Here is a 24,737-nt window from a genome sequence, read left to right as displayed (position 1 = left end):
TGTACAAGCATGTATTTTATTAGTCATTTATTGCAAAATTGCATATTAAAATGCCCAAACAGGCTATTACACTTTCAGAAATAAAAGGATAAAACATACAATTAATTTGCAATTAATCTCGAGTTACCTATCGACATTATGTGATTAATCGAGGAAATGATACCCCTCTGTATTTTTTTGCAAATCGCACACTGTATATCTATATCTATCTATCTATCTATCTATCTATCTATCTATCTATCTATCTATCTATCTATCTATCTATCTATCTATCTATCTATCTATCTATCTATCATGATCTTAATGCATCCAGCAGAGGTTAAATTTAGTGTTGCACTCCTCCATCCTATTTGTTGAAAATGGCTTTATTGGAAGATGGGAATGCAGGATGCCCTGCATTTTGAAAGAGAAAGCGAGGACAGAGGAAGATACAATAAGCTGCCAATAGATGTTTATCATTTCGCTCTAATTCACCTGATGTGGAAAAGCACGAGTCGATACATTCTCTCTCCCCCTCTCTCTCCGTTCCCTCTCTATCTCTGCCTCACACACAAACACGCACCTCGGCTGTGAGCCTCGCATGTGTCCCTCCTCGTGTCAGCGAGTCGCTGCCTGGCTGCTCACGCTGCCGTTGGGAAGAGGAGGAGAGGAATGTGTGCGCTGTGACCACCTGGAGATGATTTTGTTTTGGCTGCTTTGCTGGAAGCTGTTGGTACGTAGACAGAGACCCACGGCACACATCAATGTGGTGAGGACAAACTGTGATTATCCCTTTAGAGCCACCTCGGCGATCAAGAACAGATTTAGTGATGCTTTATAGTATTTTGGGATTGATGCAAAAGGCTGTGGCGTAGTTTGCGGTACATGAAATCCTGTTTTTCCTGGCTTCTGATTGTATGCTCATCTGCATTCCTTGATTTTTAAGATTTTTATATAACACGTTTGAATCAGATCTTTGACCAACCTAACCCTCTGACTCTAACAGAGGAGAACATGACAGCAGAGCAGAATTCTATCTTCAGGATAGAATAGAAACAAATAGGTTTGTTTATGAGGCATTCCTCATCCCGTATAAAACACTTAATGGTAAGGCTGCTGTGTAATCTTCTCATCATATGCACCCCCAACCACAGAAGTGCCTGATTAAATATAACTCAATGCTCTGCTGTTGGTGTAGAAACTAGAAGAAAACACACTTAAAAAAAAGAGGAAAACTGACTTTATGAGGCAGTTTGTTACCAGATACAAACTGGACTTTAATTGTAATGTTTAGAGATGTTGTGCAACTTTACTGAGGTCAACAAATAATCCAAAAGGTCACTCTGGTAGCCAGTAATCAGAGTGTTACAGCCAAGAGCTGCTCTAAAACCCACTAACTCTCCAAACTCTCTCCAGATGTGAATGGTTCTCTTAATGATTAGCTGGATGAGAGACAGCCCGACAGAGTTAACAAGTCATACTTGACATCGTCCCAACACTTGTTAAGAGTAATTGTAAAGGAAAAAATGCTGCAGACGAAGTGCTGTTTGTGTGTAACTGAATGGGTCAGGAGACTGCTCTAAAAGATTGTTAAAATATACTGTATGTGCACCTTTACTGTGTTAAAGTAACCTTCTTTTTGGATCATTGCCTATTTATTATAATAAGAACAACCAAATAATAAGAATCACAACCAAATCTGACACATGTGAGCAGAAACCCATGGTGCTATTTGTATGTGATTGGGAAGAACAAGCTCCCTGATATGAATCCAAACAATATTTTGTTAGAGGAGGTGTGAGATGTCCCCACCAGACTCCATGTCATTTATCAATTTTGTAATTATCAGACCTGCAGTGTTACATTTTGGACACCTGGTTGAGGAGAAGGGCAGAGCTGACAACTGATATCACTATCAGTTGTCAGCTCTGTTGGATCTAGTGGCAAGGAAGACAGACCTGGTAAACCCAAATGTCTGCTAGAGGCTACTGCAGGGAGATCGTGAGCAATACATCTGGGAGAATTTCTGGGAGACTGGAGACATGAAAACAGCATGGTCCGTGTTCAGGACCTACACTGTAAATGAAGCTTCCAGGAGATATGGCCTGACAGTTATAGATGTCTGTTGTGGGGGTAACCAGAGAACCTACTGGTGAATACCAGTGAAGATTAACAGTGGTGGGCTAAATAAAAACTTAGGTTCACTAAACCATGTTCCACTAACAAAAGTTTTACCTCTACTAATGCTAAACTGCTAAACATTTATTTTTTTTGACTTTTTATTTTTATTGAACAATTTAAACATATTACAAAAACAGTGCCATTGCCTTTCCACTGTAGAAAAGGGAAATATTAACTGCATGTACATACACATCAATCCACATAATTATCAACACACAGTCCAGCATGTACATATTATGTACACCAATAAACCGTGAGGAGAGGTAGAGGATAAGAGATGATCCGAACTTCAAACATCACACAGGCAGAAAATCCCTTATACACAGGCAAACAATGTTATGTCAGCCAAAGAACCGATAAGAGTGTCCCATGCCTGCACAGTAGATGTTCGTGCTTTGTGTACAACCGCCAATGACCTTTCTAAAATGGCAATGTCCCTAAAGTGATTTATCCATTCTTTTGCTGATGGGATGTCCGGGGAAAACCATGAGTGTATTATAGTCTTCTTAGCAGCAGTTAGTCCTGTGAAAACAATTTTCCTCTGAGCCAATCTGATATTGCCACTAAGAACGGAGTCATCATTGAACAGAAGCAGTGGGAGATGCATAGGAATGGGAAATCCTACAATATTTTCAAGGCAACTATGCACCTTGGACCACAGGCTATACACAGGGGGGCACTCCCAGAATACATGAAGATATGTGCCAATAGTGTTCTGATCGCATAACTGCTAAACATTTGAAGAAATTGGTGGAAGTGAATGCTAGCCTCTAAAACTAGTCACTAAGGATTACCAGATCAGACTTTTTTCAGCCAAAATCCAGCATAAAAAATTTCCTCCTCAATAAAAACCAGCCAAGATCCCATCCCCTTGTGACTGCTGTAGCTGTCTGAGACTGCCTACTCATTATGTTTGTCCATGTGTTTATGTTTGTGTTATCACCACTCCAAGCTCAATGTGGGAGAGCTCAGCTATTAGAACTGGGGATGAACAACGGAGCTGTACCCTCAGCTGCCCTGCTCTCTTCATCCTCTTCTCCCACAACTACTTTGGTGTCCACTTCATAAACATAGTGGTGAAGTTTGCTCACCCTAACCCTAAACCTAACCATCGGAGGTACTGCATATACCCAACCCCACCCTAAACCTATTTGACATCTTAGTCCTAAACCAAGCTCCCAATAAGTGAGAACTCAGAAAAGCCCTCCCTTTACAACAAAGTCCTGACTTTACCAGTAGAATTAGCAAAAACTTTCATATTAAGCTCCCCCCACACACACTAACACATGTGCTCAGTAAGTGTAACGATAAGTACTAGTACCCCCCTTAATATCATACAGAGATGTGACAAAAACATGGGTAATATTTTCATATAGATCTATCTATTGATCTATAGATTGATAGTCTTATCCATCCAGCCATCCATCCATCCTCTTCCGCTTATCCGGGGTCGGGTCGCAAAGTTAGCAGCTTCAGTAGGGAGGCCCAGACGTCCCTCTCCCCAGCCACTTGGGTCAGCTCCCAGCTCCTCCGGGGGAATCCCAAAGGCGTTCCCAGGCCAGCTAAGAAATATAGTCCCCCAGAAGCAATTAATCACACTGGAAAACAAACTCCACAGCTCCAATTCAGACCACATATTTACCTCTATGGTGAACCTAAAGTATGAATATAACTGCGTTTTGGGCGAGCGGGTTACGGATGATATCCAGAGGCTGTGTCAGAGGTATTATATATACCAGGTATTATATTATACAGACAGTTGAAGGGAACGCAGGCTGAGCGAGCCATTAATAAAATACTTACTCCATCAGGCCAGCTCCTGACAGATCATAAGCTAATAAACAAAACTTTCTTTCAATATTACAGTAAACTGTATGCTTCCAATACAACTTCTCTTCATAGTAGGTACACCTGGTCTGGCGTTCTGTTAACTGTGACATCATCCAGAGAAGACGGCTCACCCGCTACAACCATCTAATGTAGAACAGATTACTAGATCAATGTGTGCTTCTGTGCTTTTTTGTTTCTCTTGTTGTGTCTCTGTTCTGTCTTCTGTAACCCCAGTCGGTCGAGGCAGATGACCGTTCATACTGAGCCCGGTTCTGCCGGAGGTTTTTTTTCCCGTTAATGGGTGGTTTTTCTTCCCACTGTCGCTTCATGCTTGCTCAGTATGAGGGATTGCAGCAAAGCCATGTACAATGCAGATGACTCTTCCTGTGGCTCTACGGTTCCCCAGGAGTGAATGCTGCTTGTCGGGACTTTGATGCAATCAACTGGTTTCCTTATATAGGACATTTTTGACCAATCTGTATAATCTGACCCAATCTGTATAATATGATTGAACTTGACTTTGTAAAGTGCCTTGAGATGACATGTTTCATGATTTGGCGCTATATAAATAAAATTGAATTGAATTAAATTGAACTGCATCCACAGAGGATATCACACACTTTATTCAGCCATTGGACATTCCAACTCTTACGGATACCGCCGTGCTGGAACTAGATGGCGATGTGACTCTGGAGGAGATAGGGGCAGCAATTCGCTCTCTTCCTAGTGGAAAGGCATGCGGCCCTGATGTTTTTGGGGTTGATATGGTGTCCATATCGATATGGTGTCGCCACTCATACTGCGTATGGTCAGGTCTTCTTTGGAGGTTGAGCATTTTCCTGAGTCTCTATATGATGCCAATATTTGTCTTTTACTTAAAAAGGACAGAGACCCTACCAATATGGCATCATATCACCCCCTGAGCCTGCTTAACTCTGATCAGAAGATTATTGCTAAGGTCTTAGCTAACCTCATCCCAGGTCACAGGTGGTGACCAATAGAGATAGATCACCTCCCTTTCTGCTGAAACGTGGCACTAGGCAGGGCTGCTGCTTGTCTCCCATGTTTTTTGCACTGGCTTTGGAACCCTTGGCTGTACTTCCTAAGTTTATTTATCTATTTCAAAATATCCAAATTTTTATTCTTTCTTCGTTTTTTAAAACATTGGATTAAATTATTATACCATTCGTTTGGGCATACAAAAACCTTCTCGAATCTCTAAGGCGCATTTGCAGAAAGCCAGAGGGGAGGTTGGCTTTGGCCTTCCGATATTTCGGCACTACCACTGGGCCTGCAATGCAAGGGCTTGGACATTCTGGTCATCAGACACTGCCGAGGCGGAGACTCCTTCTGTCCCTCTCCCTGGCTGGCCTCAGATTGAATCACATAACTTGTTGCTACTAACTTCTGCTTCATTACCTGCAATATTATTCTCTAAACCAGATAACTCCCTCAAGAAGCTCTCGTCTGACTTCATACTTAGGAACTCAGTCAAAATTTTGACACAAATAAAGAGGGTCTTGAAACTTCCAGACCTGTCCTTCTATGCCCATTTGTGTCATAACCCCTGCTTTAAGCCAGGTCTCTCGGATCCTGCCTTCAAGCTCTGGTCGGGCAGGGGTCTCTCCTCTCTCAAGGATCTTTTTATCAAAAATCAGGCCTCATCATACCCTCAGCTACAGTCTAAATTTAATTTGTCCCCAAATTATTTTTTTTTTCGTTATTTGAAGGCTAGGAGTTTCGCAAACCAACTTGCTTTGAGCTCAAATCAGCGTTCACCGCAGCATATTTTTTATGATCTTCTTAGTAAAACTCCCACTTCTGGACATCTAATCTCACTATTTTTGAATGTTTTCTCTGTGCCAACGTTGTCCACTCATATAAGAGATGCCTGGTCTAATGATTTGGGAGTTACAATTTCGACTGCACTGTGGGACCAGTGGCGGCTGGCCCATAGGGGGCGCTCGGGTGCTGCCTTCCCTAGATGTGGAAGGGAAAAGTCAAAATATATTTAGATTTTAAAAGTGTTATTAATGTCAGTTTCTAGCGTCTGCCCCGTGGCCCTGCTGCCCACCTGCCTTCCAGGGGAACTGTAGGTCGCCCTCTCGGTTGTTACACAAGTGACTTAATACACCCTGATGCACTCATATCCAGCAGTTTGCTGTGGAGCTGAATATTTTATTTAGTTATTTTACTTGTTTAATTTGTACATATTAACCCCCTTTTTTTCTTTCTCTCTGTTTCCCCCCATCCATCTATTTGCTGTACGTTTTCTATCATTAATAACCTGGGGTGGGTTGGGGTATCACTGTTTTTGTTGTTTATTTTCTGATAGTATAAATGACAGTTGGATAGTCGTATTCTGGAATTTAATTTTCACTGCAATCCTGTTTGGACTCACTCACGGATGATGAAAATATAGAAGATCCCAATACCAGCTTCCACCTACGCCAACTGGTCATCGTGGTTTGATCGTCAATCTGGACAATCATTGTATTTTGATAGTTGTTCTGTAGTTTTGTTAATTTGTTGAAAACAATAAATATATTAAACAGAAATATAGTCCCTCCAGCATGTCCTGGGTTTCCCTCTGGGTCTCCTCCCGATGGGACGTGCCTGGAACACCTCACCAGGGAGGCGTCCAGGAGGCATCCTAACCAGATGCCCGAACCACCTCAAATGGCTCCTCTCGACATGGACGAGCAGCAGCTCTTCTCTGAGTCCTCCCTGGATGACTGAGCTCCTTACCCTATCTCTAAGGGAGAGAGCTCAGACACACTACGGAGAATACTCATTTCGGCCGCTTTTATCCGGGATCTCGTTCTTTCGGTCACGACCAAAAGCTTATGACCATAGATGAGGGTAGGAGCGTAGATCGACCGGTAAATCGAGAGCTTCACCTTTTGGCTCAGCTCTTTCTTCACCACAACAGACCGGTACAACGCCCACTTTGAAGGATAATGCAATTAACAAAAAGTTAGCTCTACGATTATCTGTTTTCGTATTAACGTGACTGTATTCATGACTGCAAGTAAACCATTTTCTTTGCATGTTTTTTAGGGGTTTTCCCCCATCCCCATCCAAGGCTGTTAACACCACCATTACTTTAACTTAAAGTATACAAGTATATATGATATACATTAAATATAAAGTGAGGTTGGCAGAAATTAGACACCTACAACAAAATCAGTGTAAACTACTTTTGTAGATGGATGGGAGTCATAGACACAACGCTTACCAAAGGACAAATAAACATATCAGTTCATTCATCCTTAAATCCCATCGTTAATTGCATATGTTGACTACAGCCAATGAATGCTTTAGTTTGTTAGATTTGACCTGAAGCTCATGACCATAGATGAGGGTAGGAACGTAGATAGACCAGTAAATCAAGAGCTTTGCCTTTTGGCTCAGCTCGCCAAAAGGCAATGCCCGCTTCACAGCAGACGCCACACCAGTCCACTTGTCGATCTCTCGCTCCATCTTCCCCTCATTTGTGAACAAGATCCCAAGATTCTTAAACTCCTCCACATGGGGAAGGACATCCTGCCCAACCCGGAGGAGGCACTCTACCCTTTTCCGGCTCAAGACCATGGTCGCAGATTTGGAGGCACTGATCCTCATCCCAACCGCTTCACTCGGGTGCAAACCGCTCCAGTAAGAACTGTAGATCACACCATGAAACCAATACAACCACGTCATCCACGAATAGTAGAGACGCAATCCTAAGGCCACCAAAACAGATCCCCTCAACACCTTGGCTGCGCCTAAAAATTCTGTCCATAAAAGTTATGAACAGAATCGGTGAGAAAGGGCAACCTTGGCGGAGTCCAACTCTGATTGGAAACGAGTCCGACTTACAGTCGGCAATGCGGACCAGGCTCTGACACCGGTCATACAGAGACCTAACAGCCCTTATTAAAGGGCCCGGTACTCCATACTCCCAGAGTACCCCCCACTGGACTCCTCGAAGGACACAGTCGAATCCCTTCTCCAGATTCACAAAGCACATGTAGACTGGTTGGGGAAACCCCCATGCCCCCTCCAGGATCCTACTGAAGGTGTAGAGCTCATCCAGTGTTCCACGGCCAGGACGAAAAACCACACTGCTCTTCCTGAATCTGAGGTTCGACTATCCGACGGACCCTCCTCTCCAGAACCCTAGAATCGACCTTACCAGGGAAGCTTAAGAGTGTGATTCCTCTGTAGTTGGAACACACCCTCCAGTCCCCCTTTTTAAATAGGGGGACCACCACCCCAGTCTGCCAATCCAGGGGAACTGCCCCCAATGTCCACGCAATGCTGCAGAGCTCTGTTAACCAACACAGCCCCACAACATCCAGAGCCTTAAGGTACTCAGGGCGAATCTCATCCACCCCCGGGGCCTTGCCACCGAGGAGCTTTTTAACAACCTCGGCAACCTCAGCACCAGAGATGGGAGAACCCGACCCAGAGTCCTCAGGCTCTGCTTCCGCAATGGAAGACGTGCTGGTGGGATTAAGGAGGTCTTCGAAGTATTCCGCCCACCGAAACACGACGTCCCGAGTCGAGGTTAGCAGCACACCACCCCCACTGTAAACAGTGTTGGTACTGCACTGCTTCCCCCTCCTGAGACGCCGGATAGTGGACCAGAATCACTTCAAAGCCGTACAGAAGTCTTTCTCCATGGCCTCTCCGAACTCTTCCCACGCCCGAGTTTTTGCCTCGGCGACCAGCCAAGCCGCCTGCCGCTTCGACTGCCGGTACACATCAGCTGCTTCCGGAGTCCCACAGGCCAAAAATGCCCGGTAGGACTCCTCCTCCAGCTTGACGGCTTCCCTCACCGCTGGTGTCCACCAGCGGGTTCGAGGGTTGCCGCCGCGACATGCACCGACAACCTTGCGGCCACAGCTCCGACTAGCCGCCTCAACAATAGAGGCGCGGAACATGGTCCATTCAGACTCAATATCCCCCGCCTCCCTCGGGACGTGTTTAAAGTTCTCCCGGAGGTGGGAGTTAAAGCTCCGTCTCACAGGGGACTCTGCCAGACGTTCCCAGCAAACCCTCACAGTACGTTTGGGCCTGCCTGGTTGGACCGGCTTCCGGCCCCGCCATCGGAGCCAACTCACCACCAGGTAGTGGTCGGTGGAGAGCTCCGCCCCTCTCTTCACCCGAGTGTCCAAGACATGCGGCCGCAGATCAGATGAAATGACAACAAAGTCGATCATTGAACTGCGACCTAGGGTGTTTTGGTGCCAAAAGCACATATGGGCACCCTTATGCTTGAACATGGTGTTTGTGATGGACTATCCATGACGAGCACAGAAGTCCAATAACAAAACACCACTCGAGTTCAGATCAGGTGAACCCTTCTGATCTGAATAAGTAATATTATCAGGGGTTTAATGTTCTCCGTCACTGTGAGGGACTTTCGTCATTTGGAAAATGAGCGCAAAATTTTCCGTGTAGACTTTTTATTCAAGATTTTAAACAGAAGCTGCGCTCAACCACTGAAATCTGGCAGAGCCAGGACATTAGCCAATCAGAAGGAGAGTAGGGCGGGTCTTTGCAAAGCGGAAAGAGTTTTATCGGCGTTCAATCATTTTAACTTTTGGAAGGACATCTCAAACTGACCACAGATGCATGAATGAAAGTAGTGGTGGTCAAAGGTTTTCTTTGGATTTATGCGAACCAGCAGGTCAGCAAGTTCAGTGGATAGAACAGCTGACAACTTCCCTCGGTAAGTGTGTCTGTCACTGTTATGTTTTATTTAAAACTGAAAGAGTAACGCTTAGCTCGGCTAATTTAGCATGACGCGCTTTTTTTTTTTAAGAAGAAGAAGTAGCGTCGGAATGTGAAACGATGTCCCGGTTTGACTGGGTCTGATTCTGAAAAAGTAAAAAAAGAAAATCATAAATATTATTCCACCTGCGCTTTTCTGTAACAAAGAAGGTCGTGGAGGGGCTGTTGACCATCTCCAGCAGTCAATGAGCGAGAGGTGGGGACACAGAGTATATAGGATTGATTTACTGTATATTGAATGTGACAGTAGAGTTAATGTACAGGTGTGAAGAAGATGATGTAATGATGCAAGCTGCTGTCTTTTGAATTAGCTGCAGTTTATGGAGAGTTTCGAAATTGTAAAGTGGAAAGGTGAGTGGACTGTGGACCAGTTTGGCAAAAGTGTGAAGGAATAACTTGCTTGATGCTGCAAATATGAAAGTTAACCAGGTGATGTTATGGATGTGGAAAGTGAGGAAGAGGATGGAGATGGCTGTCCAGGATGGCGCCAAGGCTCTGAAGCTGGAAGGTGGAAGAGATACAGGAATTGTCAATGGAACTGCCAGACGTACTTAAAGTGGACTTTGCACAATAAGCAAATGAGGTTACTAAGGTGGCATGATGTCCATGGCCCTGGGAATATATGGGCTGACTGGAAAATGTTTTCAGTCAAATTGATTATTTTTGCTTTAACCCCTGAATATTATGGATTTTTCAAAATTGATATTAATACATGTCTTGTGTCCTTCACATTTGTAAATTAATTTTGTTGTTTGTTTTTAAAGAGAATTATTACATTTTCTGCTTAAAGCATTTAAAGTAAACTAATACCCACTCCCGAGCCCGACAGTAGATGGCGCAAGTTTAAAAACAATAGTCTAACTATCTATCTATAATAGTCTAATCTATCTATCTATCTACTCTTTGGTGACACTAAAATTATCTCTAAGACCATTAACAGATGTTAAACGGTAGGTATTCATTACAGTATTATATTTGTTTCACCAGCAGGTGTCAGCCAACATAATTTTCTGAAAATTCTTTTTTTGATATGTTGGTACCTAATGCGAAAAATATTAACGGATCTCCAAGAGTGCCTTGTCTAAGCACTTGATTATTTTCATAGTCATTGATAAAATGGTTTTAGAGAAACATGTAAATTTAAATTAATTGTAAATACTTCAAATGTTTAGACTCCATAAGAGATATATAGGGATATGTCCTGTCACTTTTTAATCCGATTTTGATGGATTAAAAGTGGGCGGGGCGATTAAAAAGGGGCGGGGCTTATTTTTTAATTGACCTTTTAGGTGACCCCACTCACATGATCGTCACGTGACCCTGCTCGTGACCCTCATGTGACACCCTATCATTGACATCATGACCCTACCGTGACCTCCATATGACCCCACCACGTGACCCTCATGTGACACCCCCTTCCCTCCCGTGACCTCCACATTAATCATTATTAAATTAATTATTCCTTTATTAATTGTATTATTATTATTTTCATTTATATTCATATCATTAATAATATTATTACTACTATCATTATTGTAATTATTTAATTCTGTTACGCATACCCAATCTTATTTAGTAGTATTATTGTAATCATTTAAAGTTATTTATAATTATTTAACTCCGGTATACATACCCAATCTTTTTATTAGTATTATTATGATTATTTTGAATTATTTAATTCCGTTACGCGCACCCAATCTTTAAGGTGGGAGGAAATCAGTCTTTGTTTCAGCCGTAAAAGCAGTCAGACTCTGAATACTTAAAGTTTCAAAATAAAGATTAAAAATAAAACTATATAAATCGTTTAGACGCATAAGCTTCCCCATCCGGAATCTGTAAATAAAAAGCTCAGGGTTCTCGCTCAGCCAGAATCCTGCGATGCAACCCCTCAGCTCTCCCTGTAAACAGCAAGCGTTTAACCTCAGTTACTGACCACTTACCAGTTGCAGCTTAGAACATAATAAGTCCATACACTCTACAGGTCACTGTCAGTTTGAGGGTCATAAGTTCACTCGGTCAGTAAGCAGTTAAAATAATACTCAACCTGTTCGAAGCGCCACGCGGGAGGAGACACAAGGGGGGAGATCTCGCTTTCTCTCAAAAAGCGAGAAATACTAAGCCGTCATGCTTAGTATTTATAAATAGCGGACACCCTGTCACAAAAAAAAAAATCGACAGGACGTTGTATTTCATGCCTTTACGTATCCTAAAAATCCCCATCACGCGGACAAACACAATGCCTGTATTATCAATAATGTATATATAAGGCCCTCTTCCCCTCCCACCTAATCGAAGGCATATACGGTGACTCCTCCGAAAAATGTCAAAAGACATTTATGTGTGAAATGTTTGTCTCCCCTTTATTATAACTTTCTTGCATCGTTACCATCAAGGCTCAGTATAAAATTAAGCATTGTAAAAATGAAAAATGATTGAACTTTTTGGTGCTGACTGCTGTTTCTTGTTCTTCATTCAATTTTGCACAAATATCCTATTTCTCAATAAACTATACATTAAAAGGGTGGCTCTTTTGGAAGTGGGTTTCTGTTATTACAAGTTAATCTCTGTCCTGCAGTATCAAGCAAATACACTTTATTTGTAAAGCACTTTCAGTTCTGCCTCACATAGGTTAAAAACAAAACAGAGAAAAAGGTTATATGGATGAAAGTAATTTATGAGGAATGGCTGAAAAACAGTTGTGGAGTTTAATGAAGAAACTGCATTAAATATGAAAACTTAACACAAGCTATCATCATGAAAAAGTTAAATGTTTTAACAGGGTCTGCTGTAAATGTCACAATTGAAAAGACATAATACAAGATGCTAATAAAAAATGATGTCTAATGATGTGTTAGTTGATTATGTCAACTTTCCATGAAGTTGAACTTATCTGCTGCAGGTAAGATATCAGGGGCTTCTCATTTTACCTCACTGTTGATTAATATAACACTTTACATACTAAAACACAGTTTTCTTCTTTAACAGAATTCTTTGTGAATTTTTACAACATTTTTTGAGTAAAAAGTTTAACCCTGGCTGAACACAAGTTGGGTCTTATTATTGATATGTCCATAAATTCTAAAACAAGACGATGATAAAACTGGTGCAGTTTCAAAAGCTTTTACAGTTGTCTTTGTCTAGTCTTTGAAACCCAGTTTGTAAAGTTTAGTACACCTTGTTTTTCAAACCTAAAGTTTTAGTGCTCTGTTAAACTAAAAGGCACAAATTACTAAAATGCCCCATTTCTTAATTCTATAGCGTAGTCTTTGCTGTTCCAATATGTTATATGTGTGCATAACCTGCAACAAGAATTATTGTCCTCTTTATAAATAAAACGTTTTGCTTTGGACGTCATGGATATTAGTGTTACTGCAGCATGCAGCAGCATGCAGCTTTGAGTAAGCTCAGACAAGCTTTCTGCCCTTCCTCCATGAATGTTGTTGCGTTTCAAAGGCAAAATCTAAAAAGTTTTACCATATTCCATTTTACACGTCTAATTCTGCGACTCATAGACATTTTCCACATTGTGGTGTGGGCTTGGATCAACTCGCCGTTCATTCTGGTAATGCAAATCTTCAAATAATTGGAACGTGTTTAAGGTATTTTTAGTTTGTAAATGTTTTGTTTGCTCTTTGACATGATATGTTTTTACTGCACATTATGCACAAATATTTCCAGACAAGTAAAATGTACAGAAAAAAATGACAACTCACTGTCCTCGACATATGTTATTTAGTTTAAAATGTGACAAACCCTGGCTCAATGACAAAATGCTCTCAGGAGGAGGAAGGGGTGCAACACACAGCATACACACAGCGACGTTGGCTTTTCGATCACTAAAATTTGTCTTCAAAACAACATTCAATTACATCTTTTCAACATTGGCTAGAACTGGATGATTGGTTGATCCACCATCAATCGTCGACCTTAACCAAAAGTTAATCTTTTTGACCCTAATTCCACATTGAATTGACATCTTTTGCTATCTGGGAAGATATAATTTACAGGAGACTGGTTTTGGTAAAACAAAACAAAAACATATTTACAAACACAATAACAAAGCAAACACTTAAAGGATTTAAATCAGATTAAATAAGACAAAATATAACCTAAAAACAAGAACAAGTTTCATGGCAAGATTTATTTTATATTTCTGAATATAAGCTTAAATTCTCCCAGAGGAATCAACATGGATATTTTCATATCCTGTTGTAGAGTGCTCCATGTTGATAGGACAGAGTGAGAAAATGCCTCTTTTCCAAGTCCTGTTTTTACTAATGGAGCACTGAAAGTGATAAAGTCCTGGGAACTAAGTCTTTTGCTGGACTAAATGACATATAACGGGATAAATAACACAGGATCAGACAGCTTTAAAGATGAAAATGTACCAATGCATGAGTTTATGGATTGATGATGATGGCCGGTTGAAATTTAAAGGAATATAAAGTACAGTGAGGTGTGAGAGATGTTGGTATGAACCGTAATTCTCCATGATAGACAGCATCTAATGCAGAGAGGTGGCAGGTGCATTATAAGAAACATCACAGTAATCTAGGTCACTGAGACAAGATGCTACCTTGCACTAAAGTAAATTATATTATTTAGTTAATGACAGGGGAAACCCTGAGCAATGAGAGCCTTAACAGCTTGGTATAATTTCTTTAGGTTATTTACGCATTTCACAATAATCGTGTTTTACTTTCGTTAAGGTAGCAGCCAGCAGATTTTTTAATTGATGGAAATGTAACCCATCAACTTCAGAATCATTTCTTCTTTGTGACTTCCCGGAGCTGATTTCTCCTTTCCAGGAGACCTGTTAATTCAGTGTTGAACCAGGAAATGACTCAACCCTTAACTCTCAGCTGATGAAACAGAGCACATTTGTCAATACAATAGTTAAAAATATCAAACAAATAGTCCCAGGAAAAATGTATGTCATCAAACAGATAAATGAACTTCCAATTGTAATGAAATATACCATGAAGAAAAGCCTGTTCTCTAAAATGCTTCATAGTTCTTTTTTACACAAGAACAAGCTCAAAATGGAGGATTTTAGTGTTTCAAACTGCACCATTTTGAATCTGTGTTGGGTAAAGAGGATGGATAGTATGAAGTTTATCAGGTGTCTAATTTCAATGGTTAAAAACATGCTGCTTTGTTTACGAGCAACGTTTACGATTGTCACTCAACTTATTTATTTTATAGCATTAATTGTTTGCATTTGGAGGACCTAGTTGCAAGAGACTATGTGCTGAAATTATAAAGGATTGTTCATTTGAAACAGAAATCAGAATGGAGTCAAATAATCAAAAGAATATCTGGTATAGTCAGATTTAACAACAGTGACAAAAAAACAACAACAATTTTACGCATCTTTTTTTATATATAGCTTTTACTTTGTGGGAAATTTCACATATAAAATAATCAATACATTATAAAATCTGCAATTAAATTACTCAAAGAGCTTTTTAAACTACACTTACATCATTTATATATACTCTCATCATTTAGTGTAGAGTATTTAATTTTTTTGTTTATCTGTGTGAGCTTTAATTGATGTTTGATTAAGTTAGGTGTGTTAGAAAACCAGAGAGCAAAAGTTCTGACATCAAGTCAGAACCTGACGGTGCACTGGAAAGTTTTCACACCCCATCCACACGTTGGTTACTGGTCAGACCTTTTTATCTATCGCTATCACTCAAACACAACGTCTTGTTGTTCCCTATTTGGCACTAAGGCAGTTTTTGCTTGGAAAAAGACAAGAAAATGTACACATTTTAAATCCCATGATAAATTTACTGAGAGCGGAATAATGGTACAATTTAAACAATTACGCAGTATACAGAAAGAGATGTGTTCACAAGAAATCTAATGACAGTGGATAACATATTAGGTAATGAGGAAAAAGGGGAAAATATGCTTGTAAGATTATCAATAATACCCGGACATTCAAGACGGTCTTAACTATGAAATTAAAAGCTCACATATATGTGAGAGGATTATTTTCTGTTTCTGCTTTTCTGTTTTGGCTATATTTTTTTTTTTTTCAAAAATGAAACAAATGTATACGATCTGACAAATGAGCTGAATGTATCCAGAAGCTTTTTAAATTATTGTATTTATTAAGGGGTATAAAGCTGTCCAAACCAGCCTATTATGAAAAAGTAATTGAATGAATAGATGTTATTATTCACATTTTTTGTAAGCTGAGGCTAATTTTATTACTCACACCAAGGTCTATTTAATGTCAGACCTGTAGCCCAAAGAATTCAGTTAAATAGATTCAGGCTAGAATATCTCAGAAGGCTACATATTTTGCCTGGATCTACATAAATTCAAAAGCAGAATTTGACATTTATCATCAGCATCTCTGTCTGATGAGGGTATCGTGCCATTTTATCCTTTCTCTTCAGACAACCAGTAACCAGGACAATATTATTTCCAAGAGTACACAAACAGCTCATCCAGGAGGCCGCAAAAGAACACAGAACATCTTAGGCACTGCACCTGACTTGTTTCAGTTAAGTTAATTAAAACTAGATTTATTGTTAATTTTTTGGAAGGTGTGCACCCTGGTAGGTTTCACGTAAAACTAACAATTCAGAAAAAGAACTATATACTCAATCAAATCTTGTGGTGGTCCGAGGCCAACTTGCCATGGGAGATCCTACCAGGAGTAGGAATCTCTGGAAAACATAGTTCTCAGAATCATAGCAGATTCAAGAGAGGGGTGATACATGGTGGATATTTGACATACTGACTAATTATTAAATTCATAATAAAAACTATATTTTGCTTCTTTTATTCTGCAAGTTTGCCCTTACTGCAGAGCCTTAAATTAATTTCTGCGTTGTAAGTTGTACCTCTGTGTCGGAATCTTTCCATTTACATTTGACTTTGCAGTTGTGGCACTTGAATTTCTCTGTGAGGCAGAATAAAGCCTATATCAATTCTATTCTATCCTATTTTTCTTGTATTTCATGTTTCAATCCTCGTAAAAAGTATTTATAAACAGAGAATGTAACTCTGTTTCTTGCTGAATATCGGGTTTACCGGCATCAGTCATTACAATTTAACAATTCCCCTCCATGTATGTGAGGACCAAATACTTTAAACTCAATTCTGAACTTGATAGGAAACCAGTTTAATGAATTAAAAAGACATAGTTATATTATCAAGCTTGTTTGAACCTATTAATAATGAGTCCACAGCATTCTGTATAAATTTTAAACGTCTTAGCGAGGCTTTGTCTAGTCTGGTTTACAGGCATTACAATTGTCTAATCGAGAAATATATGTGCATGTGCATGTTTTTCAAGTAAAGCTGCCAGCATATTTCCAATGTTCCCTAACAGTAAGATGCAAAAGTGTAAGATGAATTTCACATGTGGGTCTAGGGTGAGGTTCCCCCGTTTACAACTATAGATTTACTCGATTAACAAGTGGAAACAAATCAGTGACATATGTACAAGTGAATATTTGGTGCATCTTCTTTTGTCTGCTTGTGGATATACTTATTTCATTTATTTTTATTTGTTTTAACAAATAAAGGAAAACAAAATATGTGATGGTGCTATAATGTTCATTTCTGTTTTGTTAGAAGATAATAGCCAGGCAGTTGCTTTGGTTTTAGTGAGGAAGTCGATCAATTAAGTTTTATCAGGAAATTGGTGAGGTTTAAACGGCATGTATGATTAAAGAAAATAAAATGGTAATGGCCCAAGTATTGACGCTTGGAGAACCCCTTAGGTTAATAAAGCTTTCATGGAGAAGGACTCATTGTTTTTGTTTTGTTTTATAGTGAAACATCTATGTAATAGGTAGGAAGAAAACCAGATTGTTGCAGAGCTAGAAATACCAACAAGATGTTAATGCCAATGACCAAAAACATTCTGGTCTACAATAACGAACGCCACACTGCGCTCCAGTAGCACGAGCAGAGGAGAAATGTCTGTTTACATGGACGGAAAAGAGTGATATTTGCAAGACATACATACCATTTGCCGATTTAGTGGTTTCAGTGGTACATTTCTTTAACTTTTTTTTCCTGTGTAATTGATTACTGTAAGCAATGTTTCTGAGACAAATCTTTGAAATTGTACTAACTGCTGCACTCGCTTTATGCTAATGCTGGTTAAAATCGACTGTTATCAAACTGTGTTACTAATTAAAGTCTCAATTCCATTACTCTGTGCAAAGTAATGATTTCTATCTACGCTTTAGTAAATGATGAATAATACTAATCTGGTATTTCAAATGTTACTTTTGGCAGTTTTGCCAATCATGACAATCATGAAAAAGCAATGTATTGGATAGTAGAATATTTCAAAATCGTCTTCATATCATAATTAATAACATCCGTCCGTCCGTCCGTTGTCTTCCGCTTATCCGGGGTCGGGTCGCGGGGGTAGCAGCTTCAGTAGGGAGGCCCAGACGTCCCTCTCCCCAGCCACTTGGGCCAGCTCCTCAGGAGGAATCCCTGGCTCTTGGGATTAATAACATGACAAATTATAATACAGCAACAATCAGACAAACAAAAGCTGTAAAAGGTATAAAATGCATGAAAATAGAGCACAACATTAGTCTGTACGCGGATGATGTATTACTTTATCTCCAGCATTCAAATAATTCTCTTTTACAAGTAATTAGAATACTAGAATCTTTCTCTAAAGTATCAGATTACTTGTTAAACTGGTCTAAATCTAAATCTTAATAAATACAATAATTTAAAAAGCTTCTGGATACATTCAGCTCATTTGTCAGATCGTATACATTTGTTTCATTTTTGAAAAAAAAAAAAAATATAGCCAAAACAGAAAAGCAGAAACAGAAAATAATCCTCTCACATATATGTGAGCTTTTAATTTCATAGTTAAGACCGTCTTGAATGTCCGGGTATTATTGATAATCTTACAAGCATATTTTCCCCTTTTTCCTCATTACCTAATATGTTATCCACTGTCATTAGATTTCTTGTGAACACATCTCTTTCTGTATACTGCGTAATTGTTTAAATTCTACCATTATTCCGCTCTCAGTAAATTTATCATGGGATTTAAAATGTGTACATTTTCTTGTCTTTTTCCAAGCAAAAACTGCCTTAGTGCCAAATAGGGAACAACAAGACGTTGTGTTTGAGTGATAGCGATAGATAAAAAGGTCTGACCAGTAACCAACGTGTGGATGGGGTGTGAAAACTTTCCAGTGCACCGTCAGGTTCTGACTTGATGTCAGAACTTTTGCTCTCTGGTTTTCTAACACACCTAACTTAATCAAACATCAATTAAAGCTCACACAGATAAACAAAAAAATTAAATACTCTACACTAAATGATGAGAGTATATATAAATGATGTAAGTGTAGTTTAAAAAGCTCTTTGAGTAATTTAATTGCAGATTTTATAATGTATTGATTATTTTATATGTGAAATTTCCCACAAAGTAAAAGCTATATATAAAAAAAGATGCGTAAAATTGTTGTTGTTTTTTTGTCACTGTTGTTAAATCTGACTATACCAGATATTCTTTTGATTATTTGACTCCATTCTGATTTCTGTTTCAAATGAACAATCCTTTATAATTTCAGCACATAGTCTCTTGCAACTAGGTCCTCCAAATGCAAACAATTAATGCTATAAAATAAATAAGTTGAGTGACAATCGTAAACGTTGCTCGTAAACAAAGCAGCATGTTTTTAACCATTGAAATTAGACACCTGATAAACTTCATACTATCCATCCTCTTTACCCAACACAGATTCAAAATGGTGCAGTTTGAAACACTAAAATCCTCCATTTTGAGCTTGTTCTTGTGTAAAAAAGAACTATGAAGCATTTTAGAGAACAGGCTTTTCTTCATGGTATATTTCATTACAATTGGAAGTTCATTTATCTGTTTGATGACATACATTTTTCCTGGGACTATTTGTTTGATATTTTTAACTATTGTATTGACAAATGTGCTCTGTTTCATCAGCTGAGAGTTAAGGGTTGAGTCATTTCCTGGTTCAACACTGAATTAACAGGTCTCCTGGAAAGGAGAAATCAGCTCCGGGAAGTCACAAAGAAGAAATGATTCTGAAGTTGATGGGTTACATTTCCATCAATTAAAAAATCTGCTGGCTGCTACCTTAACGAAAGTAAAACACGATTATTGTGAAATGCGTAAATAACCTAAAGAAATTATACCAAGCTGTTAAGGCTCTCATTGCTCAGGGTTTCCCCTGTCATTAACTAAATAATATAATTTACTTTAGTGCAAGGTAGCATCTTGTCTCAGTGACCTAGATTACTGTGATGTTTCTTATAATGCACCTGCCACCTCTCTGCATTAGATGCTGTCTATCATGGAGAATTACGGTTCATACCAACATCTCTCACACCTCACTGTACTTTATATTCCTTTAAATTTCAACCGGCCATCATCATCAATCCATAAACTCATGCATTGGTACATTTTCATCTTTAAAGCTGTCTGATCCTGTGTTATTTATCCCGTTATATGTCATTTAGTCCAGCAAAAGACTTAGTTCCCAGGACTTTATCACTTTCAGTGCTCCATTAGTAAAAACAGGACTTGGAAAAGAGGCATTTTCTCACTCTGTCCTATCAACATGGAGCACTCTACAACAGGATATGAAAATATCCATGTTGATTCCTCTGGGAGAATTTAAGCTTATATTCAGAAATATAAAATAAATCTTGCCATGAAACTTGTTCTTGTTTTTAGGTTATATTTTGTCTTATTTAATCTGATTTAAATCCTTTAAGTGTTTGCTTTGTTATTGTGTTTGTAAATATGTTTTTGTTTTGTTTTACCAAAACCAGTCTCCTGTAAATTATATCTTCCCAGATAGCAAAAGATGTCAATTCAATGTGGAATTAGGGTCAAAAAGATTAACTTTTGGTTAAGGTCGACGATTGATGGTGGATCAACCAATCATCCAGTTCTAGCCAATGTTGAAAAGATGTAATTGAATGTTGTTTTGAAGACAAATTTTAGTGATCGAAAAGCCAACGTCGCTGTGTGTATGCTGTGTGTTGCACCCCTTCCTCCTCCTGAGAGCATTTTGTCATTGAGCCAGGGTTTGTCACATTTTAAACTAAATAACATATGTCGAGGACAGTGAGTTGTCATTTTTTTCTGTACATTTTACTTGTCTGGAAATATTGGTGCATAATGTGCAGTAAAAACATATCATGTCAAAGAGCAAACAAAACATTTACAAACTAAAAATACCTTAAACACGTTCCAATTATTTGAAGATTTGCATTACCAGAATGAACGGCGAGTTGATCCAAGCCCACACCACAATGTGGAAAATGTCTATGAGTCGCAGAATTAGACGTGTAAAATGGAATATGGTAAAACTTTTTAGATTTTGCCTTTGAAACGCAACAACATTCATGGAGGAAGGGCAGAAAGCTTGTCTGAGCTTACTCAAAGCTGCATGCTGCTGCATGCTGCAGTAACACTAATATCCATGACGTCCAAAGCAAAACGTTTTATTTATAAAGAGGACAATAATTCTTGTTGCAGGTTATGCACACATATAACATATTGGAACAGCAAAGACTACGCTATAGAATTAAGAAATGGGGCATTTTAGTAATTTGTGCCTTTTAGTTTAACAGAGCACTAAAACTTTAGGTTTGAAAAACAAGGTGTACTAAACTTTACAAACTGGGTTTCAAAGACTAGACAAAGACAACTGTAAAAGCTTTTGAAACTGCACCAGTTTTATCATCGTCTTGTTTTAGAATTTATGGACATATCAATAATAAGACCCAACTTGTGTTCAGCCAGGGTTAAACTTTTTACTCAAAAAATGTTGTAAAAATTCACAAAGAATTCTGTTAAAGAAGAAAACTGTGTTTTAGTATGTAAAGTGTTATATTAATCAACAGTGAGGTAAAATGAGAAGCCCCTGATATCTTACCTGCAGCAGATAAGTTCAACTTCATGGAAAGTTGACATAATCAACTAACACATCATTAGACATCATTTTTTATTAGCATCTTGTATTATGTCTTTTCAATTGTGACATTTACAGCAGACCCTGTTAAAACATTTAACTTTTTCATGATGATAGCTTGTGTTAAGTTTTCATATTTAATGCAGTTTCTTCATTAAACTCCACAACTGTTTTTCAGCCATTCCTCATAAATTACTTTCATCCATATAACCTTTTTCTCTGTTTTGTTTTTAACCTATGTGAGGCAGAACTGAAAAGTGCTTTACAAATAAAGTGTATTTGCTTGATACTGCAGGACAGAGATTAACTTGTAATAACAGAAACCCACTTCCAAAAGAGCCACCCTTTTAATGTATAGTTTATTGAGAAATAGGATATTTGTGCAAAATTGAATGAAGAACAAGAAACAGCAGTCAGCACCAAAAAGTTCAATCATTTTTCATTTTTACAATGCTTAATTTTATACTGAGCCTTGATGGTAACGATGCAAGAAAAAGTTAGAATAAAGGGGAGACAAACATTTCACACATAAATGTCTTTTGACATTTTTCGGAGGAGTCACCGTATATGCCTTCGATTAGGTGGGAGGGGAAGAGGGCCTTATATATACATTATTGATAATACAGGCATTGTGTTTGTCCGCGTGATGGGGATTTTTAGGATACGTAAAGGCGTGAAATACAACGTCCTGTCGATTTTTTTTTTGTGACAGGGTGTCCGCTATTTATAAATACTAAGCATGACGGCGCGAGGGTTGTAGAGAAAGACACAGTTTTTGTGTTGAGGGGTCAGATGATTGAGAGAAAGCGAGATCTCCCCCCTTGTGTCTCCTCCCGCGCGGCGCTTCGAACAGGTTGAGTATTATTTTAACTGCTTACTGACCGAGTGAACTTATGACCCTCAAACTGACAGTGACCTGTAGAGTGTATGGACTTATTATGTTCTAAGCTGCAACTGGTAAGTGGTCAGTAACTGAGGTTAAACGCTTGCTGTTTACAGGGAGAGCTGAGGGGTTGCATCGCAGGATTCTGGCTGAGCGAGAACCCTGAGCTTTTTATTTACAGATTCCGGATGGGGAAGCTTATGCGTCTAAACGATTTATATAGTTTTATTTTTAATCTTTATTTTGAAACTTTAAGTATTCAGAGTCTGACTGCTTTTACGGCTGAAACAAAGACTGATTTCCTCCCACCTTAAAGATTGGGTGCGCGTAACGGAATTAAATAATTCAAAATAATCATAATAATACTAATAAAAAGATTGGGTATGTATACCGGAGTTAAATAATTATAAATAACTTTAAATGATTACAATAATACTACTAAATAAGGTTGGGTATGCGTAACAGAATTAAATAATTACAATAATATCAATGATAGTAGTAATAATATTATTAATGATATGAATATAAATGAAAATAATAATAATACAATTAATAAAGGAATAATTAATTAATTTAATAATGATTAATGTGGAGGTCACGGGAGGGAAGGGGGTGTCACATGAGGGTCACGTGGTGGGGTCATATGGAGGTCACGGTGCAAAATCTTTTTTGGACTATGAATTATGAAGGACATGTTAAAATCTGTTATGGTTTTAGAATAATCAGCAATTACATTTAGAGCTAGCTAGCTAACAACCACTTATTTTAGCGTTACTTTTTGAAAATTCAAAAACACGGTTATATATAAAGTTTTGCGCACATCGCACAAAAAATGTAGGAGGAGTTTAACAAGAAAGGTTTAATCTTTGTAGCCATGTAGCGCAAAAACTAGCTAGTAAACAAGGGTGTGCAAATTCCCTTCATGATGCAGAATCATCCAATTAACAAAGTGATATCAAGTTTTTGAGTGTGGGACCAGTAGTTTGGTAGTTACAGGCCAAAACGCATTGTCCTTTGTTATAGCGCCCCCTAGTTGTTGAGGGGTCTGAGTTTCTGGGTTTGAGTAGCGGTGAACGTTCTGTACTTGGATACCTGATTCAATAGGTTCGTTACAAGTCTGCATGGGCCGCCCAACGCGTTTTAGCGGAGAAGAATAATTATTAACTTAAACTGCAAGCAGTTATTGACGGGTTCCAAGCCCACCCACGCCCCGCCCCCTTGAGCATGTTCCTGGACTTCAGTTCAGCGTTCAACACCATCATCCTACAGCATCTGTTGGAAAAACTGAAACATCTGGGCTTCAGCACACCTCTTTGCAACTGCCTGCTAGACTTCATCACCAACAGACCTTAGTTGGTCTGGGTCGGACAGAATACCTCTGATGTTATCACCCTCAGCAAGGGCTTTCCTCAAGGCTGTGTCCTGAGCCCCCTGCTGTTCACCCTGATGACACACGACTGTGTCCCCAGGTTCACCACCAATCCCATCGTGAAGTTTGCAGACGACACAACGGTGGTGGGCCTGGTTAGAGATGACTCTTCTTTTGCTGCCTTATCTACTTGTTCATTTCCTTTAATTCCATAATGTGCCGGTATCCATACAAAATTTATAATTAAACCCATCATATTTATTCTACATAGTGTCTGTTGAATTTCTATAAAAAATTTCTGGCCTGCTTTCTGAGTGATTATACTGCAAACTAACTAAGGACGAACTACAATCTGAACATATGACTGATCTTAGTGGCTTAACTTCTGTAACCCATTGAACAGCTAATAATATTGCAATCATTTCTCCTGTATAAACTGAAAGTCCATCACTTATTCTTTTCCTAATTTTAACATTAAATTCTGGTACGATAAAGGCTACTCCTATTTAATTTGTTATATTTTAAGAGGCATCTGTATACGTTTTTACATAAGTATAGTATTTATTAATATATTCCTGTTTTATATACTTTTCAACAAAGTAAAACCTACCCTAGCATCTGGAATTATCCATGGTTGTATAACTGATAATGGAACTGTTTGACTTATACTAATCTGATCTATTTAGAATTCTGTTATTTTTTTCCTGCACAGTCCAATTAAAACTTCGAATATCTTTTACTT

The 24,737-nt window shown here is 38.9% G+C and overlaps 1 protein-coding gene across 6 annotated transcripts in view; it reads left to right on the top strand.

Annotated features, from left to right (window-relative positions):
- Positions 1-303: 303 nt before the first annotated feature.
- Positions 304-24,737, top strand: part of LOC118563371 — a 274,277-nt gene continuing 249,843 nt past the window's right edge. For 3 of the 6 annotated variants that reach the window (XM_036137803.1, XM_036137800.1, XM_036137798.1), the window contains exon 1: positions 305-748. In XM_036137803.1, coding sequence (XP_035993696.1) covers positions 581-748 — 168 coding nt within the window. In that variant the 5' untranslated portion in view covers positions 305-580. Of the gene's footprint in view, positions 749-24,737 lie in introns of all 6 variants that reach the window. The other 3 variants (XM_036137799.1, XM_036137797.1, XM_036137802.1) reach the window with 2 other exon arrangements.

Source organism: Fundulus heteroclitus, chromosome 6 (assembly GCF_011125445.2).
Source record: "Fundulus heteroclitus isolate FHET01 chromosome 6, MU-UCD_Fhet_4.1, whole genome shotgun sequence".
In the NCBI taxonomy this organism is placed as follows: Eukaryota; Metazoa; Chordata; class Actinopteri; order Cyprinodontiformes; family Fundulidae; genus Fundulus; species Fundulus heteroclitus.
Note: the sequence above shows the minus strand (reverse complement) of the source record. Positions and strands in the feature narration are given on the sequence as shown.